The 23,151-nt window shown below is 44.4% G+C and overlaps 1 protein-coding gene across 5 annotated transcripts in view; it reads left to right on the top strand.

The window, feature by feature from the left end:
• Positions 1-23,151, top strand: part of DOCK11 (dedicator of cytokinesis 11) — a 197,767-nt gene that overhangs the window by 152,543 nt on the left and 22,073 nt on the right. For all 5 annotated transcript variants that reach the window (XM_053892126.1, XM_053892123.1, XM_053892122.1 and 2 more), the window contains 5 exons: positions 1,750-1,863; positions 4,657-4,872; positions 4,962-5,019; positions 15,347-15,453; positions 22,750-22,872. In XM_053892126.1, the coding sequence (XP_053748101.1) occupies positions 1,750-1,863; positions 4,657-4,872; positions 4,962-5,019; positions 15,347-15,453; positions 22,750-22,872 (618 nt within the window). The remainder of the gene's footprint in view (positions 1-1,749; positions 1,864-4,656; positions 4,873-4,961; positions 5,020-15,346; positions 15,454-22,749; positions 22,873-23,151) is intronic.

The raw sequence follows: 23,151 nt of genomic DNA, 5'->3' as shown, positions 1-23,151 counted from the left end.
AAACCTATTAAATTGCACCTATGTCTTTTTGCTTTTTAACGTGGCCCCTGGACGCTTTAAAATTGCGAATGTGGCCCACCTATTTCTGTTGGGCAGTGCTGCTCCAGAGTGTAGATGTGAAGAGCCCAGACTCTAGTGCGGAATCCCAGATTCCCACTCACTGTGCGACCTTGAGCAACTGCCCGAGTCTCTCAGTGCCTCAGTTTCTTCATAGGGTTTCATGAGGATTAAGTGAGATAAGGAAATACCACACCAAATATTGGTTGGAGAACATGACCGGTGAGAGCCCGTACGTTACGGTAACAGGTTTTTTAGTTTGTTTTTCACGTTCCAGCATGCCCGGTTTGTAAAGGATGAGAGACGGCTCAAGGTTTAGTGGAAAGCATGGGTTTTGGAAGCACACCTACCTGGGTTTAAATCCTAGTTTGGCTACTTGCTTACCGTGTGACCCTAGGCGAGTTACTCCATTTAAAGGCATTTAACCGTGTGCCTCATCTGTGAAACGAGGCCAACTCAAACAGGTATTGTCGTCACCCCCCTATTACGAATGGGGAAAGCGAGGCACAGAAGGGTTCCGTAGCTTCCCCACAGCCACACGGCGAATAATTGATAGAGTCAAAACTTGAAGCGAAGGCAGTTTGACCCTAGAGCTTGTGCTCCTTGTTCCCACAAAGCCCTGCTTCCCGGGAGCGGCCATCGACACCTTAACGTGAATCATTTAGGTAATCATCCAAGGGAGCTTGAGAGATTCAAATCCCCATCAAAGGCCCTTCCGTCCACTGCTGTCTAAACTAGACAGACCCCAGCGAGAAGCCAAGAAGGGAGCCGAAGTCCTGGAGTTGGGAGTGTGGCACACGGAAATAGACCGGCGAAAGGCGGGCGAGAGGCCGTCAGAGACAAACGTCATTTGTTCCCGGCTTTGCCGGAGCTACTCCTTAGCAAAGCGTGTTTAGAGTGGGGGTCTGACCGCCCCCGTTAGCAGTTCATGATTTTGAAAACCGTGTTAGATCTAGCTGTGCTGTGAGTTTGGAACAGCCGTTCACCTCTAAACCAAGAAACGTCCCAATAACATTTGTCACTGGGACCTTTGGAGCTGCTCTTACACTAGAAGAATTTAAACCCCTCACGTATGAAGGAAACTCGATTATGATGGAACTGTGAGGCATTTTAAAAAATCTTTTTAAGTGTATTTATTCTAAGAGAGAGGGCAAGCGGGGGAGAGGCAGAGAGAGAGAGAGAGAGAGAGAGAGAGACAGGAAGAGAGAGCATCCCAAGCAGGCTCCGTGCTGTCAGCACAGAGCCCAAGGCAGGGCTCGATCTCACAAACCGTGAGAACATGACCCGAGCCAACATCAGGAGTCCCACGCTTAACCGAATGAGCCACCCAGGCACCCCAGTGAGGCATTTTTAAAAGAAGCGTTTCAGGGGCGCCTGAGTGCCTCAGTCAGGCATCCAACTTCGGCTCAGATCTTAATCTCGAGGTTCCAGCCCTGCACCGGGCTCTCTGCTGTCCACACGGAGCTCGCTTCTGGTCCTCCGTCTCCCTCTCTCTCTGCCCGTCCCCTGCTCGTGCTCTCTCTCTCTCTCTCTCTCTCTCTCTCTCAAAAAGAAATAAACATCTAAAAATTTTTCAAACAATAAAACTAAAAGAAGCGTTTCCTACGGGTGCTTATGGTCTCATCCAATGATGAGGATAAGCAGCGTTTGTTCAAAAGACACTCGAAAACCAACGTGTGCTTCCTCCCACAGATCATAATTGCTGTGAGCCAGCTGATAGCCGACGTGGCACTAAGCGGCGGATCGCGATTTCAGGAATCCCTGTTCATTATCAACAATTTCGCAAACAGTGACAGACCTATGAAGGTACGTCCTCAACTACAAGTAATAAACTAGCACCACATTCACTGTCAGAGAAGCTTACACTCCTGTAGTCAAACCCTCATTGGACTCACAGCTTTTGATGGCACAGGGCGCATATAGAACGTGGGTTTCACGAGTCAAGGCTCTGTTTGGTACGGCACCCAGAGCACCGCCCCGTACGGAACAGAGCTTCAGTATTCGTTGACTGGACGGATGAATGACTATGTTATGTATACACAGCTGTTCGAGCTAGTAGGATTGGAATTTTTTCCTGAGCTTGATTTCTACACTTGCTCAGACAAGGCATGGATTCTTTTTTGACTACCATTTGGCTACCAATACCATTTATGGTATTGGTTAATGAAGCACTGAGTTTGAACTTCCACAAAATGTCACCGAGAGTGGCCAACAGAGGAGGAATAACGCAGAAGGAATTCGCCACTTGATGGTCTTCTGAGTTTTGAGAATTATCTTTGAACTGATTATGGCTTGCCGTGGATATGTGTGGGCAAACCCAAGGCCAAGGCTGTCGTTCTCCGGTACCAGCTGGCTGAGGCCAAGCCTAAGACCCTGACCACCGGTCCTGTTCCTTACCCACATACTCAGAACCTATACCATTGTAAAACTTCGTTTGTCTTGTTGCACGGAAAACAGGTTCTGATCTTCAGCGATGCACGTGTACAAGGGAAGAAGAATCTTTTTGTCAGTCAAGGACTTTTCCTCCCCAGGGGATTATCGCCCTTCTTGGGAAAGGTCATCCTCCAGGATAATTTGACCATATTGTGTAAAAACTGTAAGAAAAAAAAAAAAAACCACAGTCACAGCATACTTGATGTTTGGGACGTGTAGAATCTGTGTACCAAAAAATAATTCCCATAGGAACGTTGCTTAGACTGAAAAAAAAAAAAACAAAAAACAAACAAAAAAAAAAAACAACACTGATTAGTGCCAGCCATTCTCAGGCTGGGAAAGTTTGCTTTTCAGCCAGTTCTACTGGTTCCCCGGGAGATCAGCATATGCTCCAGCTAATCCCATGAGCACAAAAACATTTTATGCCATTTAGGATCTCACACTCTGAGAGTTTATTTTACCACTTGTGACCATCCTTAATTCTTTGTTATATAAAAGTTGTCTTAGCATCATTTTCAAAGTAAATGAGGTCTGTATTGGCTGACCTTGGTAAGAAATCTTTTTCATGACTCATTTCTGAAATGACCTCGCTTTACTCTGGTGGGGCTGTCATTACCAATAAACCCTATGACAACAAGTTATGCCTTCACCCCAGGAAATGGGACTGCTACTGGGGCATAAGAAGGAACTTTATCATATGTAATTATTATTTTCGAAGGGATCGGGAAGGCACTTTGAAAAACCGTTTCCTCCACAGTTGGTTACATTCCCGTTGAAAAGCTCCCCAACCCCTGTATTGTCCCTTCCTCGTCTTCTCTGAATCCTACGGATAACTGTGATTACTCCGTTGGGGTTAAGAGGAAGTGAGAATACGTTCTACACTTGATCTTAGCCAAAAGGCCGAGAAGCGATGAGAATACGTTCTTAGTAGGATAAAAAGGAAACTGTAGCTTAATGGGTTTGGAGGACAAAACAACATCTTGAGAGAGGCTATTGACTCTTTAGGGTTTTCTGTGATTCACAACCTTTTAGTTGTGTAAGTGGAAATCGTTACGGTATCGGTGTAAGGTTTTTCCTTTAGTGTACGTGGCAGTGTTTGGATGGAAGAGTGGCTGAGATCACTAGTCTGGAACCCGAATGTCTGGGTATAAATCCTGTCTCTACCACCTAACCAACTGTGATGCGTTGGCCGAGCTATGTAACGGCTGTGCGCCTCAATTTCCCTTTATAAAACGAATTATAATGGTACCTATTTCATAGGGTTGCTGCAAAAGTGAAAACATGTAAGGCACGCCTAGACCATACGAGTACCTAGTAAGCTGTCGATTTTTAGTTACCGTTATAACTAAAATCACACAATAATGGCAAATAATTCTCCTGGCTGTTGAATTTACCGTGGAAAAGCTGGAGTTCAGGGCCAGGTAGTCTGCCTCCAGATCCATGCTTTTATGTATTGTGAATATACTGCCGTCAAGTTTAGAGCCTTTGAAGCCTGAGCTCATTGGACATTTTAAAAGAGAATTCATTTAAACGGCTTCACGGGTGCCTGGGTAGCTCAGTCGGTTAAGCATCCGACTCTCGATCTCGGCTCAGGTCATCACAGTTCGTGAGATTGAGCCTCATGTCGGGCTCTGTGCTGACAGTGCAGAGCCTGCTTGGGAGTCTCTCTGTCTCTCTGTCTCTGTCTCTGTGTCTCTCTGCCCATCCCCCACTCATGCTCTCTCCCGTGTGTGCTCTCTCTCAAAATAAATGAGCGTTAAAAAAATAAAGCTCTTTATTTTTTAATATTTATTTATTTAATTTTAGAGAGGGAGCATGAGCAAGGGAGGGGCAGAGGGAGAGAGAGAGTGAGAGAAAGAGACACTCTTAAGCAGGCTCCGTGCTCAGTGCAGAGCCCGACACAGGGCTTGATCCCACAATCCCGGGATCAAGACCTGAGCCGAAATCGGGAGTTGGATGCTCCACACCGACTGAGCCACCCAGGCACCCCGTACAAAGAAAAAATCAAAGCTCCGTAGACACATGGGTCTACCAAGAACTGTAATCAGGAATATAAGTCATGGGATTCCCAGGATTGGATGCCAAGGCTTAGAAAGCACATGGGTAATATTGATAAACATGTCTTTTTTGTTTGTTTGTTTGTTTGTTTGTTTGTTTTGAAATTAGGCCACCGCTTTTCCCACAGAAGTCAAAGACTTGACCAAGAGAATCCGTACCGTCCTTATGGCCACCGCTCAGATGAAGGAGCATGAGAAAGATCCCGAAATGTTAATTGATCTCCAGTATAGTCTAGCCAAGTCCTATGCGAGCACCCCGGAGCTCAGGAAAACCTGGCTTGACAGCATGGCCAAGATTCATGTAAAAAATGGAGATTTTTCAGAGGTGACTGCTTCGGGCTTTGTTCTAAACACCACCCTGCAGAAAGCTCTGGAACGCATTCTGACCGCTCTTCCTTTGTCATCCTTTTCCAGGCAGCAATGTGTTACGTGCACGTGGCAGCTCTGGTTGCCGAGTTTCTCCATCGAAAAAGTAAGAGATTTCTGCTCCTAGAGACGGGGAGAATTTCAGTTAGCCCCGGAGTTTTTCTCTTTGTAGCTTGAATGTGATACGATTGAGCTCTGAAATATATGTTCACCTTTAGCCTCAGTTGGTGTTCAAACAGAAGGTGTTGGAAAACTGGATTATTCGCTTTGCCTTCTGCTTTCATTGAGAGTACAGGAATAAGTTAAATAGCACAGGGCCAGGCCTGATGCCCAATGTTTATTTTCCAAGACCGTCTCCCTGGAACACTGCCACAAATTAAATTCTTCTCGGGGCTCGTGAGGAGCTCTGGTGAATACAGATCATTTGTTTTCCCCTCATCCGTCTCGACTTCAAAAATGCACCCAGGTTACAGCTCCATAGCCACTTTAGTGCAATAATACTTTGGTACTAACAGGGACTCGGGGCGAGGGGGCGCCTGGGTGGCTCAGTTGGTTGGGCGTCCGACTTCGGCTCGGGTTCATGATCTCGCGATTGGTGGGTTTGAGCGCCGCATCGGGCTCTGTGCTGACGGCTCAGGGCCTGGAGCCTGCTTCGGATTCTGTGTCTCTCTGCCCGTCCCCTGCTCATGCTCTGTCTCTCTCTCAAAAATAAATAAACATTAAAAAATTAAAAAAAAAAAAACACAATATGAAAAGGGAGTCAGGAGGCGCCTGGGTGGCTCAGTCGGTGAAGCGTCCGACTCTTGGTTTCGGCTCAGGTCATGATCTCATGGTTCGTGAGTTCAAGCCCCTCATCGGGCTCCACGCTGCCTGTGCAGAACCTGCTTGGGATTCTCTCTCCCCCTCTCTCTGCCCCTCCCCTGCTCTTGCGTGCTCTCTCTTTCTCGCTCTCTCTCAAAATAAATGAACCTAACAAATAAATAAAAGGGAGCGCATCGGCAAGATGGCCAAGTAAGATGCCCCTTGTTTCTGTATCCCCCCGCCTCAGCAGTTTGCCATCCGTCTGCGGACAAAAGTGCCTCTGTGGGAGCTGTGGGATTCAGCACCATACAGCCAGGGACCCGGGAGGAGTCTCCCCCACCTGTGCCTCTCAGGTAATAGGCAGACAGACCTTGGTCCTGGACGTGGACCCTGTAGTGGCTCATGAACTGGCCCTAGCCTTTCTCAGCTGTGGTCTGAGCACACCTGGAGAGCCCCGTCTTAGACAATCATCCACAGACCAGAGGACCTTGGTGGACGTCCAGGAGGCCCGTGGCAAAGTTCCAGCATGCCGTTGGAGCAAAACAAATACAAGTTCAGATGCATCGTAGAGGGTGAAAGGAACGGTTTGACTTAACTCATGTCACCCCTCCCCCAAGGTGGCACAGCTCCGTGCCAAGAGAGACCTTCTCGCCCATGATTTCTTCTGTGGGGAACAAGTGGGAGCATGTGAGTGGGCCCCTGGCATCCGCAGCAGTATAAGGCCTGCCAAAGAGACGCATTTCTCTCTTGCCCCATCCGGGGTACCTGGCTCATGAGCCGCGTGACTAGGGGCAGGAAGAGGTGGGAGTAGATCGGACTCTCAGAGGGCCTTAAAGAGACGTGGATCCTGCTAACCGCATCGCAGGCTCCATCTAGAAGCCCAAGGCACTAGGGACACATAGCTCATGGATTCCTGCCCCCACCCCCACCTAGCCCACAGGCACCTCCAGTGCTCTGTGCATCTAAACCCTGCACTCCTTTATCCTGTAGCCGGCTCCCTGTGTGTGCTCCTGATGGGTGGCTAAGAGCAAGCCTTGGCAGCCGACTAGAAGGCCATCCAGCATCTGTGGGCCACTAAGAGACCACACGCTTGAGCTTTAGCACTTTGGCCTGGTGTGTCGCACGATGGAGAGAAGGCATACAAGCCTCAGAAATCTGCCACAAAACGGGCACCTGGGTGGTTCAGTCGGTTAGGCGTCAGACTTCGGCTCAGGTCACGGTCTCATGGTTCACGAGTTCAAGCCCCGCGTCGGACTCTGTGCTGACAGCTGGGAGCCTGCAGCCTGCAGCCTGCTTCAGCTTCTGTCTCCCTCTCTCTGCCCTTTCCCCTTACCCACTCTGTCTCTCTCTCTCCCTCAAAAATAAACATTAAAAAAAAAATCTGCCACAAAAGGGAGCAAGAAGATGAAGCCTTTGTATCCATAGGAGGTCCGTGAAAGCCACAGACTCCGTAGCAGGGCAGATGGAAGGTGTTTCTCCCCCAAAGTCAGTCAGTAAAGGTGGTTGGAGGTGACTGCTACTTCAGATGCAAAGACAGCCATGCAAAAGACTTCAGAGAACAGGAAAAATGAAGGCAACATGGCACCACCAGAGGCTCCCAATAACCTTCCGGTAACCGAGGCCAAAGTCCTGGAGATCTGTAGTGTACCTCATGAAGAATCCAAAATAGCTGTTTTAAGGAGGCTTAATGAGCTATGATAAAACAGAGAGTTCAATGAAACCAGGAGAATAGTACAAGAACAAGAACTTAAACGCAGATAGGAAATTAAAAAAAAAAAAAAATTCTGGCATTGAAGAATACAATGAATGAAGTGAAAACTGCAACAGCATTGCCAACAGAGTGGATCAAACAGAAGTAATCTGTGAATTGGAAGTCAGGACCTTTGAATTTGTTTCATCAGAGGAGAACAAGGACAAAAGAATGAAAAAGAGTAAAGAAGCCTCCGGGCGTGATCTTTGGGATAGCATCAAAAGAAACAATCTGTGAATTCTTTGAGTCCCAGAAGGAGAAGAGAGGGAGAAGGAGACAGAAAACTTTTATTTCAAGAAATATAACTGAGGACATCCCAAATCTGGGGAGAGATTTGGACATCCATGTTCACGAAGCTCATAGATCCCCCAAACGCTCAACATAAAGAGAGCTTCTCTAAGACCCGTTATAATAAAACTATCAAAAGACCAAGAACCCCAAGGCAGCAATAGGAGAGAAGTTTGTAACTGACCAGGGAACCCCCATAAGGCCATTGGTAGGTTTCTCAGCAGAGCCTTGCAGGCAAAGAGAGAGTGCGATGAAGTATTCAAAGAGCTGAAAGAATAGAACTGCCAGCCAAGAGGACTCCAGTAAAGTTGTCCTTCAGAAGTGAAGGACCGATAAAGACATTCCCAGGCAAACAAAAGCTGAAGGAGTTCATCCCCACTACACCTGCCATGCAAGAAAGGCTGAAAGGAGTTCTTCAAGCCGAAATGAAGAGATGCTAGTTAAGAACATGAAAACCTGTGAAATGGATCCATAAGAATGGATAAAGAAGGTGTGGCACATATACACAATATTCAGCCACAAGAAAGAAGGAAATCTGGCCAGTTTGGGCAACATGGATGGCATAGCATAGCATGGCATAGCATTATGCTAAGTGGAATGAGTCAGAAAGAGAAAGACCAACACCGTATGATCTCACTTTCATGTAGCATCTAAAAACTCGAAACCACAGAGGCAGAGCGTGGAATGGTAGTTGCCAGAGGCTAGGGGGTGGGGAAAGTGGGAAGACGTTGACGAAAGGGTACAAACTTTCAGTTAGAAGAGGAATAAATTCTGGGGATCTAATGTACAGCCCAGTGATGATAGTTAATACTGTATTATATACCTGAAAGTTGCTGAGAAAGTGGATCTTAAATATTCTCATCTCCCCGCAAATGGTAATTATGTGGGGGGGGGCATTCATTTCGCAATATACACGTATCAAATCAACGCACACACCTTAAACTTACAGTGTTCTATTTCAGCTGTGTCTCAACAGAGCTGGCGGGGAGGCGAGGGAAGGAGAAACAAAAGGGGAGTCGGGGGTCTTGAAGGGCTTCAGGATCCAGCAGATCCAATTCAAGAATCTGCCTGAAAGCTTCCCTTTCCAAAACCAGTATTGTTGACTACTATAAAACTACTCAAATAGTAAAATAGTTGAGTTAGAAACCTTCTGCTATCTATCATAACGGCCAAGCTATTTCCTTTACGGTAGTTAAATGAGTAACATCAGGGCAGAATGAAACCATCTCGTGGGAGCCTTATCACTCTGGTTTGATCTAGGAGAACACAGCCACGTTTTGTTTTGTTTTGAATTCCTACAGTTAACTATATAGCTTCCATTTTACGTCTAAGGCTCAGTTGATTGCCTCATATAATAACACCACCCATGTGGGGAGAACCTCTTTTTATACATAAAGAGTCATCCCAAGCATGGTATCATGAATAAAATGTAGATTCATTTTATTATTTTATTTATTTATTTATTTATTTATTTATTTATTTATTTTTTATTTTTTATTTTTATTTTATTATTTATTATTTTTTTATTATTATTTTTAATGTTTATTTGAGAGTGGGGGGAGGAGAGTGTGCACGAATGGGGGGGGGAGGCAGAGAGAAGGAAGGAGAATCCCAACAGGCTCCACGCTGTCAGTGCAGAGTCTGACACGGGGCTCGATCTCAGGAACCATGCGTTCATGACCTGAGCCAAAATCAAGGGTCAGGCGCTCAAGTGACTGAGCCACCCAGGCGGCCCTTTTTCACTTAGATTTTACATTAACACTTTCTGTTTGGTACTGAAATATTTAACAACCCGTGTGTTTGAAATTGGTAGACTCTAGTGTTCTCCTTTGAGTGCCTAGACTTGGTTTTAAAATGGAAAAATAATAATTATCAAAAGAAGGCCCCATCTGAGGGTTTTTTTTTTCCCTACATCACCAGTCTGCCTGTGAAATTATAGTCAAAATAAATATTGAAATTGTACATCTGCAGTTCCAAATAAACTGCTACGAGAACTCAAAACACGGTAATGCATTTTTAGGTGTAGTTTTCCGACAAACGAGGGTAGTGTTATCTCCTCTCTCTAATTAGAGAAATCTGCAAAAAGATTTTTATGTCCACGGAGTATAAAACCGTACCCTTTAGATGTTGAAAATTGTTAAATATATTAAAATATTTCCCTAGATTTTTTTCCCCATAGGTACAAAGGCTTAAAATTAGGCAACAATCAAGAATTATTAATCTCCATTATCAGTCCTTAAACTTTGAAAATACAAGACTGGGCAAGATAGCAACTAAAATAGAATATAAATATTACTGTGGTTTGTTGGACATGAGTTGGGGGCAGCTAGCCTGTACACAAAACAATGCGACCTGTTTCAGTAAGTGGAAATAGTGCTTTAAAAACTTCTCTAAATATTTGAGTAGAGTTGACACACGATGGTACATTAGTTTCGAGTGTGCAACATAGTGACTCAACCTCTCGGTATGTTACGCTGTGCTCACCACCAGGGCAGCTACCGTCGGTCACCGTACAAGCTACTGCAATGCCATCGGCTGTACTCCCTGTGCTGTGCCTTTTATTCCCCTGATTATTCACTCCATAGCTGGAAGCCTGTATCTCCCACTCCCCTTACCCATTTTGCCCATCTCCCTCCCGCTTAAATATTTACTTCTTAGTACCCCAAGGTGTTTAAGAGTTTATCCTTCCTATAAAGCAAAGAGTCCCTCTCTGAGTAGGAAAAAAATGTTTTGCATTTAACAAAACATGTTAACATTTAGGAGTTCATGTATTTATTTATAGGCCCCGTTTATTTTTAAACCTGGAAAATCCTACTTGCTTAAACTAGCCAACCTTATTCTAAGGGTGGCTCAGTTGGTTAACATCTGACTCTCGATTTCGTCTCAGGTCATGATCTCATGGCTTGTGAGTTCGAGCCCTGTGCCGGCAGCGCAGGGCCTGCTTGGGATTCTCTCTCTCTCTCTCTCTCTCTCTCTCTCTCTCTATCTCTCTCTCTCTCTCCCCCTCCCCCTGTCTCGGCGTCCCCCCCTCCCCCTGCCTTCTTTCAAAATAAATAACTTTATTTATAACTTTAAAAAAAAAAAACTTAAGTGGTGGCAGTAGTAAAATCCTCAGGGTGCCCCCACCCTTGGCTTTAGTCATTCAGATGATCCAAAACACCTTCTTTTGGTGATGAGTTGATTAAACTATGACAGTTATACCAATAGACCCTATTAATTGAAAACACAAGTTAAAAATTTAATCTGTTAACCTGTCATCTAGCCTGAGAACTTCATGATCTAGATAAGAGCTGGCTATTTACAGAGTAAATAAAACAAACGTTTGAGTTCAGCGCTGAAAAAAAAAAAAGATTTTATTAGTCCTTAAAACAGACTTCACAAAAATAGTTGAGCAGTTCCACAACCCTTTGTTTTCTACTGTTAAGCGTCCTTTGATAATGAAGACAAAAGGGAAGGAGAGTTAGAAAGTATTTTAAATCTTGGCCATAGCAATTGCAAAAATTTTGTTTTCTCAAACTCCTAAGCCATTTCTCTTGAAGTCATTATAAAGTGCTTCTTTTAATCAAGATGAAATGAAATACTACTTACCAGCTGACATATTGGAAACAGATGTTCTGATGAGAGTTTGTTTTTTTTTTTAAAGAGTTTGTTCCATTGGGTGGTTGCCTAAGCAAGCAAAGGCTTGGGCCCCTGTCCCCTAGGGCTGACTACAAAACACCAGTGATGGCTTATTTCTAGATCCTTCTTTTTTTATGTTTCAAGCACTGGACTGAACGGGAAAGGGGGAGGAGGTGTGCAGTTTTCCCTGCCCCCACCCTCCTTTCAGTCAGCCAAAGCCCTTGCTCTTCCTCCCGGAGAGACCTTAAGGATACCCTTCTCTTCCTTTGACCTAAGTTCCCTCTAAGTGGTGATACTTACTGGGTGTTGGGTACTCTCACCCCCACGGATCTAAAAAGAAAAAAGGTCTCAATGTCCCTATTTCGGTTCTATCTGAGAACACCTCCCTCCCCCCCCCCCCCCAAGTATTCTAGATCTCATTCTTTGGAGGCGAGACTTGATGTACCTCTTCCTGAGAGAGGGCACAACTATTCTGACCCGGGGAAGACAAGAGTCAGGTGTCTGCATCCTTCCACCACCACTTGGCATCCAAGGCTCAGCAAAGCTTCGGTCCTAGAGGCCCCCCTCCCCCCGCCAACAACCCAGAAAAAGGAATTTCCTTTCCCATAGAGTCTGTTCCTTTCATTCCTTATAGGGTAATGTTGCTCCCTTTCCCAAGTCTTTTTACCCAGGATCTGATAGCTTAAGTTCCACAGTCTTTTTATTTCCTGACTCCTTGCCAATCACAGCCCTCCCCGCCTTTTGCCTCCCCTCCCCCTTCAGGACTCTTAACCTCTTATCCTTCTTCTGACTAGCGGTCTTATTTTACCAAGGGTTGAACTGCCTCCCCACCCTCCAAACTCCTCCCGGCTTTTATTTTTTCCTGGGACACTTGTGCTCAAGGTAATGGTCTGTCCTTGGACAGTGTGCATCTTGCTTTCCCTAGGACAGCAGTCAGGACTACAGAAGCTATAGCTTTGAAGGGCAAGGTCAGGAATCCAGGTCATATACCAGAAAGATTGATAGCAGACTCTTGAAGACCACCTTATATAATGCTACAGAGCGCTATGTGAGATCCCCAAAACGCGTGCCTCCCTCTGTTGGGATATATACACTGGCCACTTCCAGATTCAGCAGCTTATTTCATCTAAAAATCTTTCTAAGGGCACCTTGGTGGCCAACCCCGGCTCAGGTCACGATTTCGCCGTTCACAAGTTTGAGCCCCACGTTGGGCTCTGTGCTGACAGCTCAGAGCCTGAAGCCTGCTTCGCATTCGGTGTCGCCCTCCCTCTCTCTGCCCTCCCCGCTCGTACTCCGTCTCTTCTCTCTCAAAAATAAACATGAAAAAAAAACTTTAAAAATCTTTCTAGGGCTAAGGGCAATCAGAAATTTCCCCAAGCATTTTAAAGACCCTCACAACGAAAAGGGTCCTTTTGTCATTGGATAGTTTGGTGGGTGCTAATAACTTATGCAAACAAGGGGGATATATTCTCCTCTAGGTAGAGATACGTCATTAGGCATAGGACTCCCGATAACACGCTTACCACGTGTAGTGGACTCTGAAGCTAACAATCCATGAAGCAGACAACAAACTCCAAAGTGGGCATTGACCTGTCAGATTATGAGAAAAAACATAATTTGCCCTCCTTATACTTAAAATATATACTTGAGGGGCGCCTGAGTGGCTGAGGCAGTTAAGCGTCCAACTTCGGCTCAGGTCATGATCTCGTGGTTCATGAGTTCGAGCCCTGCATCAGGTGCTGTGCTGACAGCTCGGAGCCCGGAGCCTGCTCCGGATTCTGTGTCTCCTTCTGTCTGTCTCTCAAAAATGATAGACATTAAAAATAAAAGAAAATATATATTTGAAATCTACTTAAAATTTACTTAAAATAGCTCTCCCAAGATGCTTTAGCCTCATCTGATCTCAGGCACAGGAGTGTGCCCCTTTTTGTCCTCCCCTAAATCACAGCATTCTAGAAAAATCCTAGATTTGGGAATCACTTAAAAGTCTCAGAGCAGACAGGCATTTTTTTCCCTAGTCGTGGACCGAGCTGCCAGAGGCCTTTTCTTTGTTGAGGACCGTTGGGGGCCCCCTTCCCTATCACCTAGCTCTTGACTTCGCAGAGTTGATCAAGTGGGACATTGTCTCCTACATTTCAGAAAGTTCTCCTAACGCACTATTCAAAGAGTGGCCGATCTGAGAACTTTGTTACTGGGTCACAACAAGCTAAGGAGTATTATCCTGAGTGGAAATCAGCTATGTCACTGAGTGTATTTAATTTAGCAGACTTTTTTTTTTTTCCCATAGACTCAGTTGAAGAAGGAAATGATGAATCGATTTATGTTCGGGTGCAAGTTCCTTGTCTTGTTGTGGTCCAGCACTTTGAACAGAACTTGCCTCGAAGTCTATAACAGACCATTTTAGGCATGCTTCTCTTCAGAAATGAAGCGCATTCCGCTCTGTCTTCAGTGTCTTTTATTACCTAATTTCTTTCAACAAAAATGGCCCTGAAGGCCATTGGGTCAAAGTAAATCTCATTTTCATTTCTTTTTTTTTTTTTTTAATTTTTTAAGTGTATTTATTTATTTCGAGAGGCGGGGAGTGCGAGCGGGATAGGGACAGAGAGAGAACGGGGAGAGAATCTGCCTAATGCACGGCTTGAACTCAAAAACCGGGAGATCATGACCTGAGCCAAGATCAACGGTCGGACGCTTAACTGACTGAGCCACCCAGGCGTCCCTTATTTTCACTTCTGCCTCGCCTCTCTTCACAGAAATCCACTGACTGCTCCCTCTGTGTCTCTCCGTTCTTGAAAAAGCACTTCAGAATAACCCCATCTTCCCTCTCCAGAAGTCTGTCTCTCTCTCATAGAAGCGTGGTGCTTATTTGATAACTCACGCTCTATCAAGCATCTTACAAGACGATGTATGTGTGTAGCCTTCATTTAGACCAGGGGAGCTGGCAGAACCCCAGCCCTGATAGCTGACCTTTCTTTCTGCCAGAATTCTGAGAAATCTCTTAAATACGGGGAAGCCTGACTCTCTTAAACCTTCCTTCTTCTTTTCCCAAGAGTGTTTGGACACATGCACAGAGCGTGTAGGGCAACCACAAAGCCTGCCTTCTATACCTGAACTCTTGCTTGACGGCAAACATTTGGTCCACGGTCCCACAGCAGCTGTTCCCAGCTTCAGCTCACTTGCTACTTCCCAGGGCAATCTAACTCTGAAAGCGTGCTGATTCTCCCAGGGCCTGTCCCCTTTCTCCAAGGACGCTTCAGTCCTGCCACATGTTTTCTCTGCCTCTCTTACAAGTCCTAGGCTAGGCTTCCTCCAGCCGCCCAACCCACTTCCTTTTTCCAGTTCTTCAGGAAAATTAGGAACTGGAAACGGTTACCAAAGCACATTCCCTGGCTGCCTGAAAAGTACATGCCCTTTTCGGTTAGGTGACAGACCAGAAACACACAGGATCAAAGCGGTCAGTTACACTAGGAAACATTTACTATACTAGCCACTGAGGATGATGCATGGTCAGAGAATGAACCTGACTTGTTGGTAACTTGAGCTCGCTTTTCGGGAAAAAGACTGGTAGAATGTGTAATAGATGGGAGTAATTTGCAAAATTCTTTACAAGCTGAAAATTGCCACTGATGGCTTTGACCGGCACAAAAGTATCTGTGTTTGTTTTTCAGGGTGAGCAGTCCACGTAAGGCTGTTCTTCACAAAGCACTTTTTAAAAAATAAATGTACTGGGGCGCCTGGGTGGCTCAGTCGGTTGAGCATCTGACTTAGGCTCAGGTCATGATCTCACGGCTCGTGGGTTCCAGCTCCGCATTGGGCTCTTTGCTGACAGCACGGAGCCTGGAGCCTGCTTCGGATTCTGTGTCTCCCTCTCTTTCTGTCCCTCCCCCACTCATGCTCTGTCTCTCGAATAAATAAATGAATGAATGAATGAATGAATGAATGAATGAATTTACTTCACTTCTTTCTATGCATACAGAATTATTCCCGAGTGGATGTTCAGCCTTCAAGAAAATAACTCCCAATATAGATGAAGAAGGAGCAATGAAAGAAGATGCTGGAATGATGGATGTCCATTACAGTGAGGTAAGATTCCGGGGCCTGCAATGCCAGTTACATAAATCTAACTTCTTAAAATTTATATTAAAAAATTATTACAGCTAACTTAATTTGGAAGGTAACCAAGGGCTGATGAACTGTAAGCATTAAAACTGCCCAGGGCAGAGATGTCCCTATTTGGAATGTGGAGCCTGGCCTCTGGAGCGGTTCCTGTTGTCTGGTTTTAGAGAGGCAGTATTTATCATCTTCAAATTACCATCCCAGTAACCAGGTCAGGGTCCACATACTTTGGAAAAATCTCCATAAAAAATAGAGTTAACGATGCAACAGCTGAGCAGTCTCCGCAGAAAAGTATTTTCTAAACTGGAAAATTTCTGCCGTAAACTTCTTATGGGTAGCAAAACAGCTTTAGTTGTCAATCAGTGAATACGTATTGACTTAGGAACAAGGCTCTGGACTTGGTGATATAGGAGCTGTAAAATAATTACATATGGCTAATCCCTGACCTCCAATATCAACCTGAACAGCTAATGTACCTACATGGAAATGGGTAAAAAAAAAAAAAAAAAGACTATGCCATTTGAATAATGGCCTCAGTGTGCTCCATGTAAAGTCAAAGGTGAGAGAGATGCCTTTGAGCTGAAGTAAAACAGAGGAGGTATGATCAGAGAGGGGTGGAGAAAGGACAGTCTGGAGGCAGTCTAACAGAGGAGGATAGTAGCAGGGACCAAAGTTCAGAGGTGGGAGGGGCACCTGGGTGGCTCAGTCTGTTAAGTGTCTTGACTTCGGCTCAGGCTCAGGTCATGATCTCGCGGTCTGTGAGTTCGAGCCCGGTGTCCGGCTCTGTGTTGACAGTTCAGAGCCTGGAGCCTGCTTCGGATTCTGTGTCTCCTTCTCTCTCTGCTCCTCCCCTACTCAGTGTCTGTCTCTCTCTCTCTCTCTCTCTCTCTCTCTCTCTCTCTCTCTCAAAAATAAATAAACATTAAAAAAAAGGAAAGAAAGAAATAGCCTTGATCCTGACTCTTTTTAATACTCTCAAGGAGACGGGTAACATTTCTTATCAGTCAAGAACTCCGATCTGTTTTGTATGTAAACACATTTGTTGGAACTCTTTTGTGTTCTACAGTAAAAATTTATATATTTTATTTGATGTATACAGATAGAATCCTGTTCCAAAAGAGCCTTTGTATATTTCAGCTTAGGTAAGAAGGCTTCCTCCTCATGCCCTCACCAGTGGAAAAATAACCAACACTGATTTGGGAGTTTTATTGAAAAGTACAAACGTTTGTCTATTTAGTGCCTGTATTTAAACGCATGAATGAAACCAATAATAGTGAAACTTAATTTGTTTCTCAAATGACTTTTCTGACCTTTGATTTTCAGTAGTTTGTAAAGATATAATTAGCACACAGTCAAATGCACATTCCTAAATGAACAGTTTGATGAACTTTGACAGTTGTATGCACCCATGTAACTTCCCATCAGAAACAAGAAAGAGAACACGTCCATTCTCCTGGAAAGTTCCCTTGTGCCCATTTCCAGTCAGTCCCTCCTCCCCCACCATCTAATTTCTCACACCATAGATGAGTTTTGCCTGTATTTTGGTGCCATAAAAATGGGCTCATTCATTCCATTCGATACATACCGTTTTGTTTCTGGCTTCTTTTGCTCACCCTAATGTTTTTGAGATACATCCACGTTGTTGAGTATATCAAAAGTTTGTTCTTTTTCGTTACTAAATAATACTCCATTGTATTGATATCTGATTTGTTTTTGTAATCCATTCTCCTGTTGATGAACTTTGGATTGTTTCCAGTTCAGGGCTGTTAGGAATAAGGTTGCTTTAACCATCCTTATCTATGCCCTTTTGTGGACATAAGCTTTCATTTTTCTTGGGTAAATACCTAGGAGTGAAATTGCTGGATCCCCGGGAGGTTGTGTATTTAATTTTCTACGAAATTGCCAAAGAGTTTTTCAAAGTGAATGGCCCGTTTTATTCTCCCGCCAGTAAACAGGTGAAAGTTTCAGTTGGTCGAGATCCTCACCGACATCTGATATTGCTGATTTTTTTTTTAATTTTTATTTTTGCCATTCTGTTAGGCATGAATTGGTATCTCATTGTGTTTTTTTTTATTTATATTTTCCTGATAACTAATGATGTTGAGCACTCTTTCATGTGCTTCTTAGCCTTTCATATGTCTTCGTTTGTGAAATGTGTGTTCAGGTCTTTTTCATTTTTAGAAATGGCATTGTTCGTTTTTTCATTGTTGACTCGTAGACGTTTTTTGTATGTTCCGGATATAAGTTCTGTGTCAGATATATGTGCTGCAAATTTATCTTTGATTTGCTTATTCATTGCTTAATTGAGTCTTTTAATTTAATTGAGCCAAAAAGTTTGGTTTTGATGAAGTCCAGTTTCCCATTTTAATGGTTTATTCTTTTTGTGTCTGGTCTGAGAATTTTTTGCTTACCTCCAGATTGTAAAGATATTGTCTTACACTTTCTTTTTTATTTTTATTTTTTTGAGATTTTATTTTTAAGTAACCTCTACACCCAACATGGGGCTTGAACTCACAGCCCCGAGAGCAAGAGTCGCACGCCCCTCTGACAGAGCCAGCCAGGCGCCCCTTACATTTTCTTCTATAAACCCTGGATATGAGTTTTATATTTAGGTCTGTAGGGGCACCTGGGTGGCTCAGTCGGTTGAGCATTCAACTTCGGCTCAGGTCATAACCTCACGGTTTGTGAGTTCGAGCCCTGCGTCGGGCTCTGTGCTGACAGCTCAGAGTCAGGAGCCCGCTTTGGATTCTGTGTCTCCCTTTCTCTCTGGCCTTCCCCTGCTCATACTCTGTCTGTCTGTCTCTCATAAATAAACGTTAAAAAAATTTTTTTTTAATTTATATAAGTCTGTAATCTAAAATACATTCTTGAGCATGGAATTAGATAGAGGTCAAGGTTCAAGGTAGACATTTAGATGGTTCATACCCTATGGGGGAAAATAAGACTTTCCTTTTGCCTGATCGAATTCCTTTGGCGCCTTGGTTAAATTTCAGTTCTGTGTATGTGTGCAGCCTATTTCTGTACTCTGTTCTATAGCACTGACCTGTTTGTCCATCTTGATATGAATATGACACCATTTCGATGGCTTTCACTTTATAAGTCTTGAAATCAGGTAATGTTAGCCCTCTAACTGTTTTTTTCAAACTCATCTTGGCTATTCTACACCCTTTGAATTTCCATATAAATTTTAGAATCCTCTTTTCCACTTCCTCAAAATAGCCTGCTGGAAGTTTTCGGGGGATTTTGTTAAATTTATATACGAGTACATGGAAAATGGCAAGCTTAGCAATATTGAGTCTTTCAGTGAATATTTATTTAGGTCATCTTTAATTTCTCCCAACAGTATTTTGTGATTTTTTTAGGGCAGAAGTCTTCTGCTGAGTTTATTGTTAGATAATCGATGTTTTGTTGCCACTGTAAACAGTATTGCTTGATTTATTTTTCAATTTGTTGTTGCTAACATATACCACTACAGTTGATTTGTGTATGTTGATCTTGTAATCTGTAACCTTGCTAAGTATGCTTATTGGTTTTAGTAGTTTGTTTATTCCTTAGGCTTTTCTATATATACAATCATACCATTTGCACAGACAGTTTTATATTTGCCAATCTGTAGGACTTCTCTCTCTTTTTCTTGCCTTGTGCTGCCTAGGACCTTCAGCATAATGTTGAATTCAAGCGGTGAGAGCAGGCTTTTTTTTTTTTTTAAGTTTATTTATTTATTTTGAGACAGAGAGAGTGTGTGAGCAGGGGGAAGGGACGGAGAGAGAGGGAGACAGAGAATCCCAAGCAGGCCCTGTACTGTCAGCCCAGAGCCCAATGCGGGGCTTGAACTCCCAAACCGTGAGATCGTGACCTGAGCCGAAACCAAGAGTCGGACGCTTAACCGACTGAGCCCCCTGGGCGCCCCGAGAGAAGACATTCTTGACTCGTTCTCAAACTTATGAGAACAGCATTCAGCCTATAGATTTCTCATAGATGCCCTTTATCAGATTGAGGAAGGTCTTGCCTAGTCCTTGTTTCTGGAGAGTTCTTTCTTTTTTTTTTTTTTTTTTTTTAATTTTTTTTTTAACATTTATTTATTGTTGAGACAGAGAGAGACAGAGCATGAACAGGGGAGGGTCAGAGAGAGGGAGACACAGAATCCGAAACAGGCTCCAGGCTCTGAGCTGTCAGCACAGAGCCCGACACGGGGCTCGAACTCACATACCGCGAGATCGTGACCTGAGCCGAAGTCGGACGCTTTACCGACTGAGCCACCCAGGCGCCCCTGGAGAGTTCTTTCTTAATATCACGAAGGGATGTTGAGTTTTTTTCAAATGCTTCCTCTGCATCTATTACTGGAGGTACCGTGTTTCTCTTTTATTCTGCTTTGTTCTGTATATTACACTGAATTTTTTTCCTAATTGTAAACCAGCTCTACATGCCTGGGACCCAGTAGTTTGTCACAGATTTTTAATTACCCCCAAAGTTCTTCCTTCCGACTGTTACTGGAGATTTTAATTTGGCTATTAAATGTTAACATACATTTATTGAAGCAGCAACAGCTAATGACCATCTATGCACCGCCACTATACTGGTGACTAAAGAAACCAATAAAAATAAGATCTCATTACTACCCCTGAAGGGACCCGGCCTATTTGGAAAGTCAGGTACATAGATGAGGGGCAAGTATGATGATAGATACCCACCCGATGAATGACCAGAGTAGGATAAAAGGCATCTAGTGTCTTGCTCCTCTGTATTCATGAGGAGAAGGATCCCAGAAGAGGTGATCTTAAAGAGCCGTCTTAAGGGAGTTAACCAAGTAAGGGGAGGAAAGGGCAGAGGGCACAACAGGAGCAAAGGCACAAAGTTAAGACAACACCGTGGTGCTTCAGGAGAACTACTAGGGGTTCATTGTTGTTGGAGCATAAAGTACAAGGCTGGGCCTGGTGAATGATAAGATTATAGAAATATCAGCCAGACTATTGCAAGCCTTGGGCGCCAAGTGAAAGAACTTGTCCTTTGCTCTTTGAAGGAAGGGATAATAGCCATCCTGAGGTTCTAAGAAGGGGAGAGGGATGTGGTCCGGTGTGCATTTTCACCAGAAGTCCGTGGCGCATACTGAAAAGTGCCAAGGCCGGAGGCAGGAAGATCGATTAGAAAAAAATAACGAGGTCTTAAGCTTTAGCCGGGAGAGTAGAAATGGAGAGGAAGGGTCAGATTTGAGAACTGTTGAGGAAGCAACACTGGCAGAAGTCAGCGGTGAGCTGATTGGAGGGTGAGTGAAGAGATCGCGTGTCCGTTTTCCGGAACCGAGGTAACAAAGTATGCGCTCGTCCATTACCTCACAGTTCCAGCATCCAGAAGTCTGAAGTCAAGGTGTCAGCAGGACCGTGTTCCCGCTGAGACTCTGGGTAGACTCTTTCCTCGCCTCTTCCCAACTTCGGTGGTGGCCACTGGTCTCTAGGTCCCTTGACGTCATAGCTGCGTTACTCCAGCTCCGCCCCTGGAGTCAGGTGGCGTTCTCCCCGCGCGTCTCTGTCTGCTTGTGTGGACATCACTCCTGTTGGGTTAAGGGCCCAGCCTCCTCCCGTCTGACCTCACCTGAACTAACTCTACCCGCAGGGGCCCTGTTTCCACAAATAAAGTCACATTCTGAGGTACTGGGGGTCAGGACTTCAACATCTCTTTTTGAGGGACACAAGTCACCCCATGACAGGGCCAAGTCAAAAGTACTCTTAGGTTTCCTAGCTAAGGGTTCGTAGGGTGTCGCCCCCGGCTAGGTAGAAAGCACAAGTGAAAGAACTAGGTTAGGAAGAAGTTGAGTTCAGAATTGCCTAAAGGGCATACAGGAAAAACTGTCTTAGCATTCAGCGCTGTAAACCTCAAGAACATCTCTTTAAGATGGAAACACGCTGGGGCGCCTGGGTGGCTCAGTCAGCTGAGCGACTGACTTTGGCTCGGGTCACGATCTCAAGGTTCATGAGTTCCAGCCCCACATCAGGCTTTGCACTGACCACGCGAGCCTGCTTCGGATCCTCTGTCTCCCTCTCTCTCTGTCCCTCCCCCATTCACTCTCTGTCTCTCTCAAAAATAAATAAACATTAAAAAAATAGATAGAGGGGCGCCTGGGTGGCTCAGTCGGCTAAGCGTCCGACTTCAGCTCAGGTCACGATCTCACAGTTCGTGGGTTCGAGCCCCGCGTCGGGCTCTGTGCTGACAGCTCAGAGCCTGGAGCCTGTTTCGGATTCTGTGTCTCCCTCTCTCTCTGACCCTCCCCCGTTCATGCTCTATCTCTCCCTGTCTCAAAAATAAATAAACGTTAAAAAAAAAAATTAAAAAAAAATAGATAGAAACAGGCTGTTGAGACTCACAGATAGTGTCAGCAATGGGCCTCATCTTTTTATTGTCGAGATGAGGGTTCATAAAGTAACTTACAGCAGCTGTTATCATTCTGGCGAGGTCAGAGATCTCTGTCTTGAGCTATTATCCTGTCCTTCTCACAAACTTTAGGGCCGGCAGTCAGGAAGGAAGCATTGTTTACCAAGACTGCATCATTTTAGTAAACATGTTTATCACTAACACAGCAGCTTGAAAGTTGTCCAGTCTTCTGAACGCTCTATTACATTATGTGTAAATATAACTTCAGTATAAAAAGGAAGCTGTGAACATTTATAGGCTTAGGGGAATTTACCTTATCAGACATACAGTTTGGAACAAATAATATATCCCCTTTTAAAGATACTCCTTCTTGGGGGCGCCTGGGTAGCTCAGTCAGTTAAGCGTCCGACTTCGGCTCAGGTCACGATCTCGCGGTCCGTGAGTTCGAGCCCCGCGTTGGGCTCTGTGCTGACAGCTCAGAGCCTGGAGCCCGTTTCGGATTCTGTGTCCCCCTTTCTCTCTGCCCCTCCCCTGTTGACGCTCTGTCTCTCTCCGTCTCAAAAATAAATAAAACATTTTTTAAAAATAAAAAAAAAAAAAAAGAAAACAGATACTCCTTCCTAATGGGTTACATTTCTAAGTACAGTTAACATCCTCGCCATGTGAGTAAACGATATCCACAGGTACGCTTCACTGTTATCAATATTGATTTCATATTTTCAAGAGTGGTTTCAGTTCCAGACATTACAAGCGTTTGATTTAGAAAATAGAGTCACACAAGCATACTCCCTTCTGTACACGTTGTTTGTTCTCTACGAACTTGAAACGGTTCAAAATTTCTTTGCCAAAACTCTAAAACCACCTCTAATTCCTGATTGCATTTTGCCCTTAACGCAGGAAGTTTTGCTGGAGTTGCTAGAACAGTGTGTGGATGGCTTATGGAAAGCAGAACGTTACGAAGTCATTTCTGAGATTTCCAAGTTGATCATTCCAATTTATGAGAAACGTCGTGAGTTTGAGGTAGGTAATTGAAACATTCGCATCATTGGGGGCGCCTGGGTGGCTTAGTCAGCTGAGCCTCTGACTTCGACTCAGGTCTTGATCTCGAGGTTTGTGAGTTCGAGCCCCACATTAGGCTTTGTGCTGACAGCTTGGAGACCGCTTTGGATCCTGTCTCCCTCTCTCTCTCTCTCTCTCTCTCTCTCTCTCAGAAATAAATAAACATTAAAAAAAAGTCTAAACACTTGCATCATTGGCCTAAACTATATTTTATTTTGGTCTCGGAAAACACGGTAACAT

The sequence above is a fragment of the Panthera pardus genome, unplaced genomic scaffold (genome assembly GCF_024362965.1).
Source record: "Panthera pardus isolate Hobbes unplaced genomic scaffold, ASM2436296v1 HiC_scaffold_27, whole genome shotgun sequence".
NCBI classification, from domain to species: domain Eukaryota; kingdom Metazoa; phylum Chordata; class Mammalia; order Carnivora; family Felidae; genus Panthera; species Panthera pardus.
This window is presented reverse-complemented; position numbering and strand designations above follow the sequence as displayed.